At 40.0% G+C, this 14,274-nt stretch overlaps 1 protein-coding gene across 4 annotated transcripts in view; it reads left to right on the top strand.

Annotated features, from left to right (window-relative positions):
• Positions 1-14,274, top strand: part of DYNC1I1 (dynein cytoplasmic 1 intermediate chain 1) — a 338,242-nt gene that overhangs the window by 63,917 nt on the left and 260,051 nt on the right. For 2 of the 4 annotated variants that reach the window (XM_065884069.1, XM_065884068.1), the window contains exon 4: positions 3,428-3,487. The exons of the other annotated variants lie outside the window; for them this stretch is intronic. In XM_065884069.1, coding sequence (XP_065740141.1) covers positions 3,428-3,487 — 60 coding nt within the window. The remainder of the gene's footprint in view (positions 1-3,427; positions 3,488-14,274) is intronic. 4 annotated transcript variants of the gene reach the window in all.

Here is a 14,274-nt window from a genome sequence, read left to right as displayed (position 1 = left end):
CCTTTTGCTAAGGACAGCAGGCTTTCCTGATGACACACAGTGGAGCCGAGCCCAGAACACAAGCCAAGACCCCTAGGCTGAGGTGAGGCCCTCTCCAAGGTGCTGCTATCTACAGGGAAGTTTTTCTGCAAGTTTGCACAGAAGGAATTCAGCAAACGTTTAATACACATTCCTAGGCTACCCTCGGAAACACATTGTTTATTCAGTGTACTGACTTTAAGTTCCTTTTCAAAGAAAAAGTGCACTCTGTGTAAGTCTGACCACTCCACAGATAATAATGGGAAAAATGAGAAGAAAAAATTAGCACACTTGATAGCATCCTCGGCTTGACTCCTTACCACACTGCTCGTTAATGGCAATGACTATGATTTCTTTTACTGGGGAACACATGCGTGACAGGGGTGAGGGCAGGACTGTTGTGGGTTAGTGCCAGAGGCCTCCTTTGTTGTTCTGGCTGAGTAAAATGCAAACTCCACACTGCTCATCTGTGGGCTTGTGAGGTGAGTGATTCTGAGAGAATCATCGTTTTCACTTCTTTAAGGATACAGTGAGTTCAGGTGAGCCGTCGGATAAATAACAGAACAGCTGTGACCGCCTGGGAGCTGCCACATTCTTCACCTGCCTAGGAGGAACGAAAAAAGGCAAATAAAAGTCGTCCCATCAGAAACCTGAGGGCAAAGGAGCTGATCCCATTCCTTATGAGGGAGTGTTTCTCACAGTGATCCAGAGCCAGAGGCTGCTCCTCTGTCTATAGCCGAAGAAATATCCATAAAGATAAAAGGTTTGATCCCCAGTGATACGTGAACAGCAAGGATGAATCACTGTAATGGATTCGGTTACTTCCCCGATTTGAAAGGAGGTGATGGAATCAGCGTGCAGAGCCAGGGAGAGTTGCTTTCCTTGGACAGAGAATGAGTGCAGAGCAGTAGTTTTCACCGCTGGCTGCACAGGAGAATCACCTGGAGAGTTTAAAAAAATCCAGATGCCTGGGTCCCACCAGAGACCTTCTGATTTAATTGGTTTGAAAATGGCCTGGGCCTTAGGCCAGTCTTGAGTTAATCACTGGTTTAGACACTGATGTATTTGAGGATTAGTGATGCTTTCTGCCTGCTGACTAATGGAGGCAATAGTCTAGCCCCGTCATTCTCTAAAGGTGGTTCCAGGGTCAGCTGTTAGCATTACCTGGGAACTTGTTAGAAATACAAATTCTCAGGCCCCACCCCAGAACTACTGAAATCAAAATTCCTGGGCTAGAGGATCAGCATCTGTATTTTAACAATCCCTCCAGGTTATTCTGATCCATGTTAGAATTTGAAAACTACTGATCTAAGTCCAGACCTTGCTACTCGAAGTGTGGTCCACAGACCAGCAGCATCTGCATCCCTTGGAGCTGTCAGAAATGTAGAATCTCAGGCCACCCCAGACCTACTAAATCAGAATCTGCATTTTTAACAATGTTCCCAGCTATCTGTGCATTAAAGTTTGAGAAGCATTGGTCTAAGAAACAATGGCCAATTTGTGTTCTCACTTCAGCTGTCATCTTTCAGTGCATTTAGGTAAGAGGACAAGAGCATGACCAGAACTAATAAGGGAAGCTGTGAAACTGCATTCCGATACTTCTACAGGAGGAGCTTAGGTGGGATCTTTACATACGTGGGGCACTGACTCAAAGAAACATTGGGAGTAATTATAGTGGATGTGGTATAGTAAGAGCAGCTACGGTTTATCAAATAATTACTTTGTATTTTATAGGTATAATTGCATGTAGTCCCTATAGAAATCCAGAGAGAGTCCATCCATCCATCCATTCATTCAACTAATATTGTATTATATAAACATGTATGCCACGCATGGGTCTAGGCATATATCCCTATAATGTAGAGATATAGCTGCTCCTGTCATTATGAGGCTTAAGTCCAGAGTTAAACAACAGTCATAAACTGATGTATAATAAAATCATAGGTGAAGACACTTTTATGAAGAAAGTAAAGCAGGATAAGAGAACGGGATGAAGAGTGACAAGGGAAGTGTTCCTTGGGGTAGGGTGGTGAGAGAAGGAAAGCCTCTCTGGGCAGGTGACATTTGAGCCAAAAGACAGAAACAAGCAAAGGCATGAGCCACACAGCTCTTTGGGGGAAGAACATCAGGGAAGACACAGTGAGGGAGGGGGCAGCACTTAGAGATAAACTGGGGAGATAGCTACAAGCCAGGTCATGAATTGTCTCATAAGTCATGGGAAATCCTCACAGACAAGGAAACTGAGCAGGGCTTCTCAGACTTCAAGGTGCCCACAAATCACATCACCTGGGGCCTTATTACACTGTAGCGTGGAGTCAGTGAGTCTGGGTGAGACCCGAGTCTTGGCATTTCCAACAAACTCCCTGAGACGCTCATGCTCCTGGTCGGTGGGCCACACTCAGAGCAAGTAAAAGGGTGCAGGGGTTGAGAACTTAAGCAACATGTCCAGTGTCACACAGCTGGTAAGTCCCGGAGGCACAATTTGAGTCTCAGATGCCTGACCCAGAAGTCCCTACCGTCCATCGGTTGTCTACCAGGTAACTTTATGCCTGACTCACCTGTAACTACTTAACGTGCAGGGAATTTAAAGGTCCTGCCTGAGAAAGGTCCTTGTGTGCACTCTGTTCATGGAAGAGCTACTTATCTCCTTTTATGTGATGGAGAAATAACAAGGGAAATTGATAATTATTGGTAACCTTGGTAACTGTTGATACTTTGTGCTATCTCTTGTGAAATATTTAGAAGGTGTAAGATATCCCTGGCATCTTTAGAGACAAATGATATTATTGTTGGTCACCATCTTGGTGTAATATATAAATAAAAAACAACAAAATACCCATGAGCCTCGAAATCTAATGCGTTGTATTTGCAGTAACTGACCCGAGGAAGCCAGTTATTCTCCTGGTTCTGCAGTCGTGTTCTACCCGGCCAGACTTCCCCAGATGCTCCTGCTGTGGCCCATTCGAACCCTTGCATTTGATTCTCATCATTGCATGGGAGATGCTTGTTGCTCCCAGGTGTGACTGGGCTCTGGGGTATACATGAAGCAGTTTACATGCTGAAATCAATCAGGCTCCAGTGTAGAATGAAACAAAAGCAAAAAGGGTGTGTGTGAGTGGATGAATATTTGAATATTTAGCTCTGGGCTTCCTTCCAGGAAAACAACCATAGCTTCCAATATCAAACAGTTGTTCAAAGGAAAGGACAGCCCCTCACTTTCTCTTGTCAATTGATATTCACGGGGTCTTCCTGGCTCCTGGGGGTTGCCAGGGTGACAAAGTGGGGAGATGTTCTGTGTATACATTGTATATGCCATTGCCTTGATGAATGACGTGGTTTGGTTTGGTTTGTTTCCCTCCCCTTTTGTTAATTCTCTGTGTTCTTTTTTTCCTTTGTGCTGCGCGATTAGGACCCTGCAGTGGGACACAGACCCCTCAGTGCTCCAGCTGCAGTCAGACTCAGAACTTGGGTATATGTCTGCTCTTTTGTTACTCCTTTTATTATTTCTTTGCTACAGTTGTGTTGAAATGCTGGAGCTGTTGTTGCTCTTGCTTTTTCCCTCTTTGTTGAATTTCCAGTTTGATAAGTTTATTTCCTTCTGTTAGTTTTCCTTATGAAGTTATGCTTTGAAGAAAGTCTCTTTGTGGAAAACACCACAAAAAGATGGCTTTTGATCTCCCCTTCTGATTCCTATGATTGCAAAACAGCCCTCCCCCAAAACAAAAATTACAAACATATCCCCACACCTCTGCTGCAAGGTGGGGCACGCAAGTTCTGTGACGGCAGAGATGATTAACTTAATCCTAAACATCCTCCCCTTGACTAACAAGTTACCTTAAGTTAATCCTTGTCTAAAATCAGTATGAAAATGTTGTATCTTGTTTGTTTCCTTTTCACTTTTCGGGGACTCACAGTTAGCATTTAATTTGAATCAAGTTTGAATGTATAAAGATTCCTGTTAAAGAAAAAGCAGATTTGTTCAATGCCTCAGTATTAAGAAATGTCAAATATTTGATGATGGGTAATGTCTCCTGCATCCTAAAGATCATTTGTTTTCAAGTGGAAATTGTGTTAAAAGGTAGCTTCAGAATTGAAAAGTCATCCACAAAGAATAAAACACACAGGCATTTCCTAGAAACGTAGTTTATTTGTCTTATAGGGTTGGAGTTAGCTTATATTCACACTTGAGATATTTCCAGTGGGGTGCTTGTCCTAGCTGTGCTGAAGCTCAGGAGCACCGACTGTGTGCTTCTCCTTTCAGCTTGCTCTGGTGAATTCAGAGCAGCCCGAAACCAGCCACGGTGAGGGTATTTACACCACAAAAAGTGGCAAATGCTGCAAACCAGGGCTTGCTCCCTTTCCCTCAAGCCAGTTATTGAACATTTACCAACACGCCACTGGGTACCTCAGTATGTGAAAAATTTTATTACAGTATTTTGTGAAGCTTTTACTTTTTCTTTCTAAATACAACCTAATGAATCCTGAAGTGGGTGTTTATTTATTTATTATTTATTTTGAATTTCTGAGATTCCTGGGCATGTATCTGTGGGTTTCTATCAATTTCGGTGCCTACTGTAGGCGTTTAAGGTTGAAGGGTCTCTGTATGTTAGGTTAAATGCCATCTGCCTGTGTCCTTCTATGTATGCAAAAGTTCTCTGCAGACTCACAACACCGCTAAGCCAAGGTAATATCCTGACACTTCAGGTAACTGACACACTTTTTTTTAACACTACTAAATTTCTGGCTATTTAGTTATGTAGTTCATTGTATGTTTTATTTCCATTTGTATTATTTAAATAACCAAGAAATATGGCTTAAATCAAGGTGAAAAACCCTGAATACATAGTATGTTACTATTCAGGAGAATTTCAGACTGTAGTTCTTCAATATTTCATTGTGTTTTTTTCTAAAAAAAAAGGGCTAGAACTGGCAGAGACTTTACCTTATGCACTTAAATTAACAGATTTTTTAGACAGATTGTGACACTGGTAAATTACACTTGCTTGTGTGGAACAGTTAGGAATTTTCCTATTTATATCTGTTTTCCCGGCAAAAACTCAGTTTTTTTTTTTGTGAAGTTTTTTTTCTATGAAGTTTTTTAATGAAGTTTACCTCAGGCGACAAGAGTTTTCTAGTGACAGTTTTATTTCCTCTCCTTGCTCTTTGGCATGGGGTTAACGGGCTCTGTCATTTGATTTTTTTTAACAGCTTTATTGAAGTATGATTAATATTAAAGAAATGACACACATTTAAAGTATTCAAATTAATAAATTTTAATGTATACACATTCATAAAATCATCACCACAATCACGATAATAAGCATATTCATCATCCCCCAAAAGTTTTCTCCTGTGCCTTTTTCATCCTCACTCCTGCTTCTCTCCACCCCCCAAACAACTGATCTGCTTTCTGTCACTGTCCATTACTTTACATTTCCTAGAATGTTATATAAATGAAATCATGCAGTAGGTGCTCTTTTGACTGACTTCTTTTACTCAGAATAATTATGTCAAGACTCATTCATGTAGGTGTGTATCAGCAATTGATTCCTTATTTTTGTTGACTAGTTCATTGTATGGACATACCACAGTTCGTTTATCCGGTCCCTTTTTTTTCTTTTCTTAACATCTTTATTGGAGTATAGTTGCTTTACATTGTTGTGTTAGTTGCTGCTGTATAAAAAAGTGAATCAGCTATACGTATACATATGTCCCCATATCCCCTCCCTCTTGCGTCTCCCTCCCACCCTCCCTATCCCACCTCTCCAGGTAGTCACAAAGCACAGGCTGATCTCTCTTTGCTATGCAGCTGCTTCCCACTAGCTATCTGTTTTACATATGGTAGTGTATATAAGTCCATGCCACTCTCTCACTTCGTCCCAGCTTACTCTTCCCCCTACCCATGTCCTCAAGTCCATTCTCTATGTCTGCATCTTTATTCCTGTCCTGCCCCTAGGTTCTTCAGAGCCTTTTTTTTTTTTAAGATTCCATATATACGTGTTACCATACGGTATTTGTTTTTCTCTTTCTGACTGACTTCACTCTGTGTGACAGACTCTAGGTCCATCCACCTCACTACAAATAACTCAATTTTGTTTCTCTTTATGGCTGAGTAATATTCCATTGTATATATGTGCCACATTTTCTTTATATATTCATCTGTTGGTGGACACTTAGGTTGCTTCCATGTGCTGGCTACTGTAAATGGTGCTGCAGTGAACATTGTGGTACATGACTCTTTTTGAATTATGGTTTTCTCAGGGTATATGCCCAGTAGTGGGATTGCTGGGTCATATGGTAGTTCTATTTGTAGTTTTTTAAGGAACCTCCATACTGTTCTCCACAGTGGCTGTACCAATTTACATTCCCACCAACAGTGCAAGAGGGTTCCCTTTTCTTCACACCCTCTCCAGCATTTATTGTTTCTAGATTTTTTGGTGATGGCCATTCTGACCGGTGTGAGGTGATACCTCATTGTAGTTTTGATTTGCATTTCTCTAATGATTAGTGATGTTGAGTACTCTTTCATGTGTTTGTTGGAAATCTGCATGTTGTCTTTGGAGAAATGTCTATTTAGGTCTTCTGCCCATTTTTGGATTGGGTTGTTTGTGTTTTTGATATTGAGCTGCATGAGCTGCTTGTATATTTTGGAGATTAATCCTTTGTCAGTTGCTTCATTTGCAAATATTTTCTCCCATTCTTAGGGTTGTCTTTTGGTCTTGTTTATGGTTTCCTTTGCTGTGCAAAAGCTTTTAAGTTTCATTAGGTCCCATTTGTTTATTTTTGTTTTTATTTCCATTACTCTAGGAGGTGGGTCAAAAAGGATCTTGCTGTGATTTATGTCATAGGGTGTTCTGCCTATGTTTTCCTATAAGAGTTTTATAGTGTCTGGTCTTACATTTAGGTCTTTAATCCATTTTGAGTTTACTTTTGTGTATGGTGTTAGGGAGTGTTCTAGCTTCATTCTTTTCCATGTAGCTGTCCAGTTTTCCCAGCACCAGTTATTGAAGAGACTGTCTTTTCTCCACTGTATATTCTTGCCTCCTTTATCAAAGGTAAGATAAGGTGACCATATGTGTGTGGGTTTATCTCTGGGCTTTCTATCCTGTTCCATTGATCTATATTTCTGTTTTTGTGTCAGTACCATAATGTCTTGATTACTGTAGCTTTGTAGTATAGTCTGAAGTCAGGGAGCCTGATTCCTTCAGCTCCGTTTTTGTTTCTCAAGCTTGCTTTGGCTCTTTGGGGTCTTTTGCATTTCCATACAAATTGTGAAATTTTTTGTTCTAATTCTGTGAAAAATGCCAGTGATAGTTTGATAGGGATTGCATTGAATCTGTAGATTGCTTTGAGTAGTATAGTCATTTTCACAATGTTGATTCTTCCAATCCAAGAACATGGTATATCTCTCCATGTGTTTGTATCATCTTTAATTTCTTTCACCAGTGTCTTATAGTTTTCTGCACACAGGTTTTTTGTCTCCTTAGGTAGGTTTATTCCTACATATTTTATTCTTTTTGTTGCAATAGTGAATGGGAGTGTTTCCTAAATTTTGCTTTCAGATTTTTCATCATTAGTATAAAGGAATGCAAGAAATTTCTGTGCATTAATTTTGTATCCTGCTACTTTACCAAATTCATTGATTAGCTCTAGTAGTTTTCTGGTAGCATCTTTACAATTCTCTATGTATAGTATCATGTCATCTGCAGACAGTGACAGTTTTACTTCTTCTTTTCTGATTTGGATTCCTTTTATTTCTTTTTCATCTTTCATTGCTGTGGCTAAAACTTCCAAAACTTTGTTGAATAATAGTGGTGAGAGTGGGAAACCTTGTCTTGATCCTGCTCTTAGTGGAAATGGTTTCAGTTTTTCACCATTGAGAATGATGTTGGCTCTGGGTTTGTCATATATGGCTTTCATTATGTTGAGGTAAGTTCGTCTGTGCCTACTTTCTGTAGAGTTCTTACCATAAATGGGTGTTGAATTTTGTCAAAAGCTCTTTCTGCATCTATTGAGATGATCATATGGTTTTTATCCTTCAATTTGTTAATATGGTTTATCACATTGAGTGATTTGCGTATCCCACTTGATCATGGTGTGTAACCCTTTTAATGTGCTGTTGGATTCTGTTTGCTAGTATTTTGTTGAGGATTTTTGCACCTATGTTCGTCAGTGATATTGGCCTATAGTTTTCTTTTTTTGTAACATCTTTGTCTGGTTTTGGTATCAGGGTGATGGTGACCTTGTAGAATGAGTTTGGGAGTGTTCCTCCCTCTGCTATATTTTGGAAGAGTTTGAGAAGGATAGGTGTTAGCTCTTCTCTAAATGTTTGATAGAATTCACCTGTGAATCCATCTGGTCCTGGGCTTTTGTTTGTTGGAAGATTTTTAATCACAGTTTCAATTTCAGTGCTTGTGATTGGTCTGTTTGTATTTTCTGTTTCTTCCTGGTTCAGTCTTGGGAGGTTGTGCTTTTCTAAGAATTTGTCCATTTCTTCCAGGTTGTCCATTTTCTTGGCATGGAGTTGCTTGTAGTAATCTCTCATGATCCTTTGTATTTCTGCAGTGTCAGTTGTTACTTCTCCTTTTTCATTTCTAATTCTGTTGATCTGAGTCTTCTCCTTTTTTTTCTTGAGGAGTCTGGCTAATGGTTTATCAATTTTGTTTATCTTCTCAAAGAGCCAGCTTTTAGTTTTATGGATCTTTCCTACATTTCTTTTTCATTTATTTCTGATCTGATCTTTATGATTTCTTTCCTTCTGCTAACTTTGGGGGTTTTTTGTTCTTCTTTCTCTAATTGCTTTAGGTGTAAGGTTAGGTTGTTTATTTGAGATTTTTTGTGCTTCTTGAGGTGGGATTTTATTGCTAAAAACTTCTGTCTTAGAACTGCTTTTGCTGCATTCCATAGGTTTGGGGTTGTCATGTTTTCATTGTCATTTGTTTCTAGGTATTTTTTAACTTCCTCTTTGATTTCTCCAGTGATCTCTTGGTTATTTAGTAGCATGTTGTTTAGCCTCCATATGTTTGTATTTCTTACAGTTTTTTTCCTGTAATTGATATCTAGTCTCATAGTGTTGTGGTTGGAAAAGATACTTGATACAATTTCAATTTTCTTTTCTTTTTTAAAATAATTAATTAATTTATTTTTGGCTGTGTTGGGTCTTCATTGCTGTGTGTGAGCTTTCTCTAGTTGTGGAGAGCAGGGGCTACTCTTTGTTGCAGTGCGTGGGCTTCTCATTGCAGTGGCTTCTCTTGTTGCAGAGCATGGGCTCTAGGCGTGCAGGCTTCAGTAGTTGTGACGTGCAGGCTCAGTAGTTGTAGCTCGCGGACTCTGTAGCGCAGGCTCAGTAGTTGTGGCACACGGACTTAGTTGTTCTGCAGCATGTGGAATCTTCCTGAACCAGGGCTCGAATGCATGTCCCCTGCATTGGCAGGTGGATTCTTAGCCATTGTGCCACAAGGGAAGTCCAATTTCAATTTTCTTAAATTTACCAAGGCTTCATTTGTGACCCAAGATATGACCTATCCTGGAGAATGTTCCCTGAGCACTTGAGAAGAAAGTGTATTTTGTTGTTTTTGGATGGAATGTCCTGTAAATATCAATTAAGTCCATCTTGTTTAATGTATCATTTAAAGCTTGTATTTCCTTATTTATTTTCATTTTGGTTGATCTGTGCATTGGTGAAAGTGGGGTGTTCAAGTCCCCTACTATGATTGTGTTACTGTCGATTTCCCCTTTAATGGCTGTTAGCATTTGCCTTATGTATTGAGGTACTTCTATGTTGGGTGCATAAATATTTACAATTGTTATATCCTCTTCTTGGATTGATCATTATGTAGTGTCCTTCTTTGTCTCTTGTAACATTCTTTATTTTAAAGTCTATTTTATCTGATATGAGAATTGCTACTCCAGCTTTCTTTTGATTTCCATTTTCATGGAATACCTTTTTCCATCCTCTTACTTTCAGTCTGCATGTGTCCCTAGGTCTGAAGTGGGTCTCTTGTAGACAGCATATATATGTGTCTTGTTTTTGTATCCATTCATCCAGTCTGTGTCTTTTGGATGGAGCATCTAATCGATTTACATTTAAGGTAATTATTGATGTGTATGTTCCTATTACCTTTTTCTTAATTGCTTTGGGTTTGATTTTGTAGGTCTTTTCCTTCTCTTGTGTCTCCTGCCTAGAGAAGTTCCTTTAGTATTTGTTGTAAGGCTGGTTTGGTGGTGCTGAATTCTCTCAGCTTTTGCTTGTCTGTAAAGGTTTTAATTTCTCCATTGAATCTGAATGAGATCCTTGCTGGGTAGAGTAATCTTGGTTATAGCTTTTTCCTTTTCATCACTTTAAATATGTCCTGCCACTCCCTTCTGGCTTGCAGAGTTTCTGCTGAAAGATCAGCTGTTAACCTTATGGGGATTCCCTTGTATGTTATTTGTTGCTTTTCCCTTGCTGCTTTTAATATTTTTCTTTGTATTTAATTTTTGATAGTTTGATTAATATGTGTCTTGGCATGTTTCTCCTTGGATTTATCCTGTATGGGACTCTCTGTGCTTTCTGGACTTGACTATTTCCTTTCCCATATTAGGGAAGTTTTCAACTATAATCTCTTCAAATATTGTCTCAGTCCCTTTCTTTTTCTCTTCTTCTTCTAGGACCCCTATAATTTGAATGTTGTTGCATTTATTGTTGCCCCAGAGGTCTCTGAGACTGTCCTCAATTCTTTTTTTTTTTTTTTTGCGGTACGTGGGCCTCTCACTATTGTGGTCTCTCCCCCCGCAGAGCACAGGCTCCAGACGTGCAGGCTCAGAGGTCATGGCTCACGGGCCCAAACGCTCTGCAGCATGTGGGATCTTCCTGGACCGGGGCACGAACCCATGTCCCCTGCATCGGCAGCCGGACTCTCAACCACTGCGCCACCAGGGAAGCCCTGTCCTCAATTCTTTTCATTCTTTTTTCTTTATTCTGCTCTGTGGTAGTTATTTCCACTATTTTATCTTCCAGGTCACTTATCCATTCTTCTTCCTTAGTCATTCTGCTATTGATTTCTTCTAGAGAATTTTTTATTTCATTTATTTTGCTGTTCATCATTGTTCCTTTGCTCTTTAGTTTTTCTAGGTCCTTGTTAAATGTTTCTTGTGTTTTCTCCATTCTATTTCCAGGATTTTGGATCATCTTTACTATCATTACTCTGAATTCTTTTTCAGGTAGACTTCCCATTTCCTCTTCATTTGTTTGGTCTGGTGGGTTTTTGTCTTGCTCCTTCATCTGCTGCCTATTTCTCTGTCTTCTCATTTTGCCCAGCTTATTGTGTTTGGGGTCTCCTTTTTGCAGGCTGCAGGTTCATAGTTCTGTTGCTTTTGGCTTCTGCCCTTAGTGGGTCGGGTTGGTTCAGTGAGTTGTGTAGGCTTCCTGGTAGAGAGGACTGGTGCCTGTGTTCTGGTGGATGAGGCTGGATCTTGTCTTTCTGGTGGGCAGGACCGCATCTGGTAGTGTGTTTTGGGGTGTCTGTGAACTTAGTACGATTTTAGGCAGCCACTCTGGTAATGGGTGGGGTTGTATTCCTGTCTTGCTAGTTGTCTGACATGGGGTGTCCAGTACTGGAGCTTGCTGGTCGTTGAGTGGAGCTGGGTCTTAGGGTTGAGACAGAGATCTCTGGGAGAGCTCTCACTGATTGATATTACATAGGGCCAGGAGGTCTGTGGTGGTCCAATGTCCTGAACTTGGCTCTCCCACCTCAGAGCCTCAGGCCTGACACCCGGCCGGAGCACCAAGACCCTGTCAGCCACACGGCTCTCAACTTGGTACGAGGGATGCTTGCCAGTGAATTAAGGTGCAAAAAAGACACAAGGCATAAATACCTCAATCTTATATTTTAAGGTTTGTATAACTCTGGTGGGTAGAAATCCAGACTCGAATGAGAAACAGCACAGACCTTATGTTCCAGGCACTTTGCTCTGCTTTGATTTCCTTGTGCTCGAGGAGCACACAGTCCACAAAGGTATTGCGTGCGGTGCCAACTCTCTGGTTCCACTTATCCAGTCACTTTTTGGTGTACATTTGGGTTGTTTCCAATTTTCCGCATTACAAATAAAAATGCTATGAGCATTCATGTAGAAATATTTTTATGCAGTATGCTTTCATTTCTTTTGGGTAAATATCACAAAGTATAATGGCTGAATTGTATAGAGAATGTATATTTAACTTAAAATGTCAAACTGTTTTCAAAGTGGCTTTACCATTATATACATTCTCACTAGTAGTGTATGTGAGCCTCAGTTCCTCCACGTTCTTGACAACACTTGGTTTGTTGGCATATAACTGTTCATAGTATATCTTACGAGTTTTTTGTTATCTCTGTGGTTGGTTGTTATTTCACCTCTTTAATTTCTTATTTTGTTTATTTGGGTTCTCTCTCTTTTGTTCTTGATGAGTCTGGCTAAAAGTTTATCAATTTTGTTTATCTTTTCAGAAAACCAACTTGTGGTTTCATTGATTTTCTCTATTGTTTCTTTGTCTCTATTTTATTTATTTCCTGTCTGATCTTTATTATTTCCTTCCCTCCGCTGGCTTTGGGCTTTCTTTTTTCTTTTTCTGAGTCCTTTAGATGGTAAGTTATGTTGTTTATTTGAGATTTTTCTTGTTTCTTGAGGAAGGTCTGTATCACTATAAGCTTTCCTCATAAAAGTGATTTTGCTGCATCCCATACATTTTGGAACATGTGTTTCCATTTCCATTTGTCTCAAGGTATTTTCTGATTTTCTCTTTGATTTCTTCATTGAGCCTTTTTTTTTTTTTTTCTTTTGTGGTACGCGGGCCTCTCACTGTTGTGGCCTCTCCCGTTGCGGAGCACAGGCTCCAGACGTGCAGGCTCAGTGGCCATGGCTCATGGGCCTAGCCGCTCCGCAGCATGTGGGATCTTCCTGGACCGGGGCACGAACCCGTGTCCCCTGCATCGGCAGGTGGAGTCTCAACCACTGTGCCACCAGGGAAGCCCGCCATTTTTTTTAGTAGCATGTTATTTAGTCCCCTGTGTTTGTTTTTTTCCCATTTTCTTTCTGTAATTGATTTCTAGTTTCATATTGTGGTCAGAAAAAAATGCTTGATATAATTATATTCTCTTAAATTTGTTGACACTAGTTTTGTGGCCTAGGATGTGATCTATCTTGGAAAACATTCCATGTGCACTTGAAAAGAATGTGTATTCTGCTGTTATTGGATGGAATGTCCTATAGATTCCATTAAGTTCAACTTGTCTCGTGTGTCATTTAAGACTATGTTTCCCTGTTGATTTTCTGTCTGGAAAATCTGTCCATTGATGTCTGTGGGGTGTTAAAGTCTCCTACTATTATTGTATTCCTGGCAGTTTTTTTCTTTATGACTGTTAGTATTTGTTTTGTATATTTAGGTGCTCCTATATTGAGGGCATATATGTTTTTAAAAAAAATTTTATTTATTATTTTTGGCTGTGTTGGATCTTTGTTGCTCTGCACGGGCTTTCTCTAGTTGCAGCGAGCAGGGGGGGCTACTCTTTGTTGCAGTGCACGGGCTTCTCATTGCAGTGGCTTCTCTTGTGGTGGAGCACAGGCTGTAGAGCGCATGGGCTTCAGTAGATGTGGCACGTGGGCTCAGTAGTTGTGGCTCACGGGCTTAGATGCTCCACAGCATGTGGGATCTTCTCGGACCAGGGCTTGAACCCGTGTCCCCTGCATTGGCAGGCGGATTCTTAACCACTGCCCCACCAGGGAAGCCTGAGGGCATATATGTTAACAGGTGTAATATCCTTATTGTATTGATCCCTTTATCATTATATAACGTCCTTCTTTGTCTTTTTTTATGGACTTTGTTTAAAGTCTATTTTGTCTGATATGGGTATTGCTACTCCTGCTTTCTTGCAAGTTTTGTTGGCATGAAATATCTTTTACCATCCTCTCCCTTTCAGTCTGTGTTTGTCTTTAGCTCTGAAGTGAGTCTTTTGTAAGCAGTATATAGATAGGTGGTGTTTTTTATTCAGTCAGCCACCTTTTGTCTTTTGATTAGAGCATTTAGGTAATTATTAATAGGTATGTACTTATTTCCATTTTATTACTTGCTTTCTTGTTTGCTTTGTAGTTCTTCTGTGTTCTTCTTTTTGTTTCTTCCCTTGAGGTTTGATACTTTTCACTAGTTGTATGCTTGTGTTCCTTTCTCTCTGTTTTTGTGTATCGTAAGTTTTTGATTTGTGATTACTATGGAGTTCATATATGCTGACCTTTAACTAT

Source organism: Phocoena phocoena, chromosome 9 (assembly GCF_963924675.1).
Source record: "Phocoena phocoena chromosome 9, mPhoPho1.1, whole genome shotgun sequence".
NCBI lineage: Eukaryota > Metazoa > Chordata > Mammalia > Artiodactyla > Phocoenidae > Phocoena > Phocoena phocoena.
This window is presented reverse-complemented; position numbering and strand designations above follow the sequence as displayed.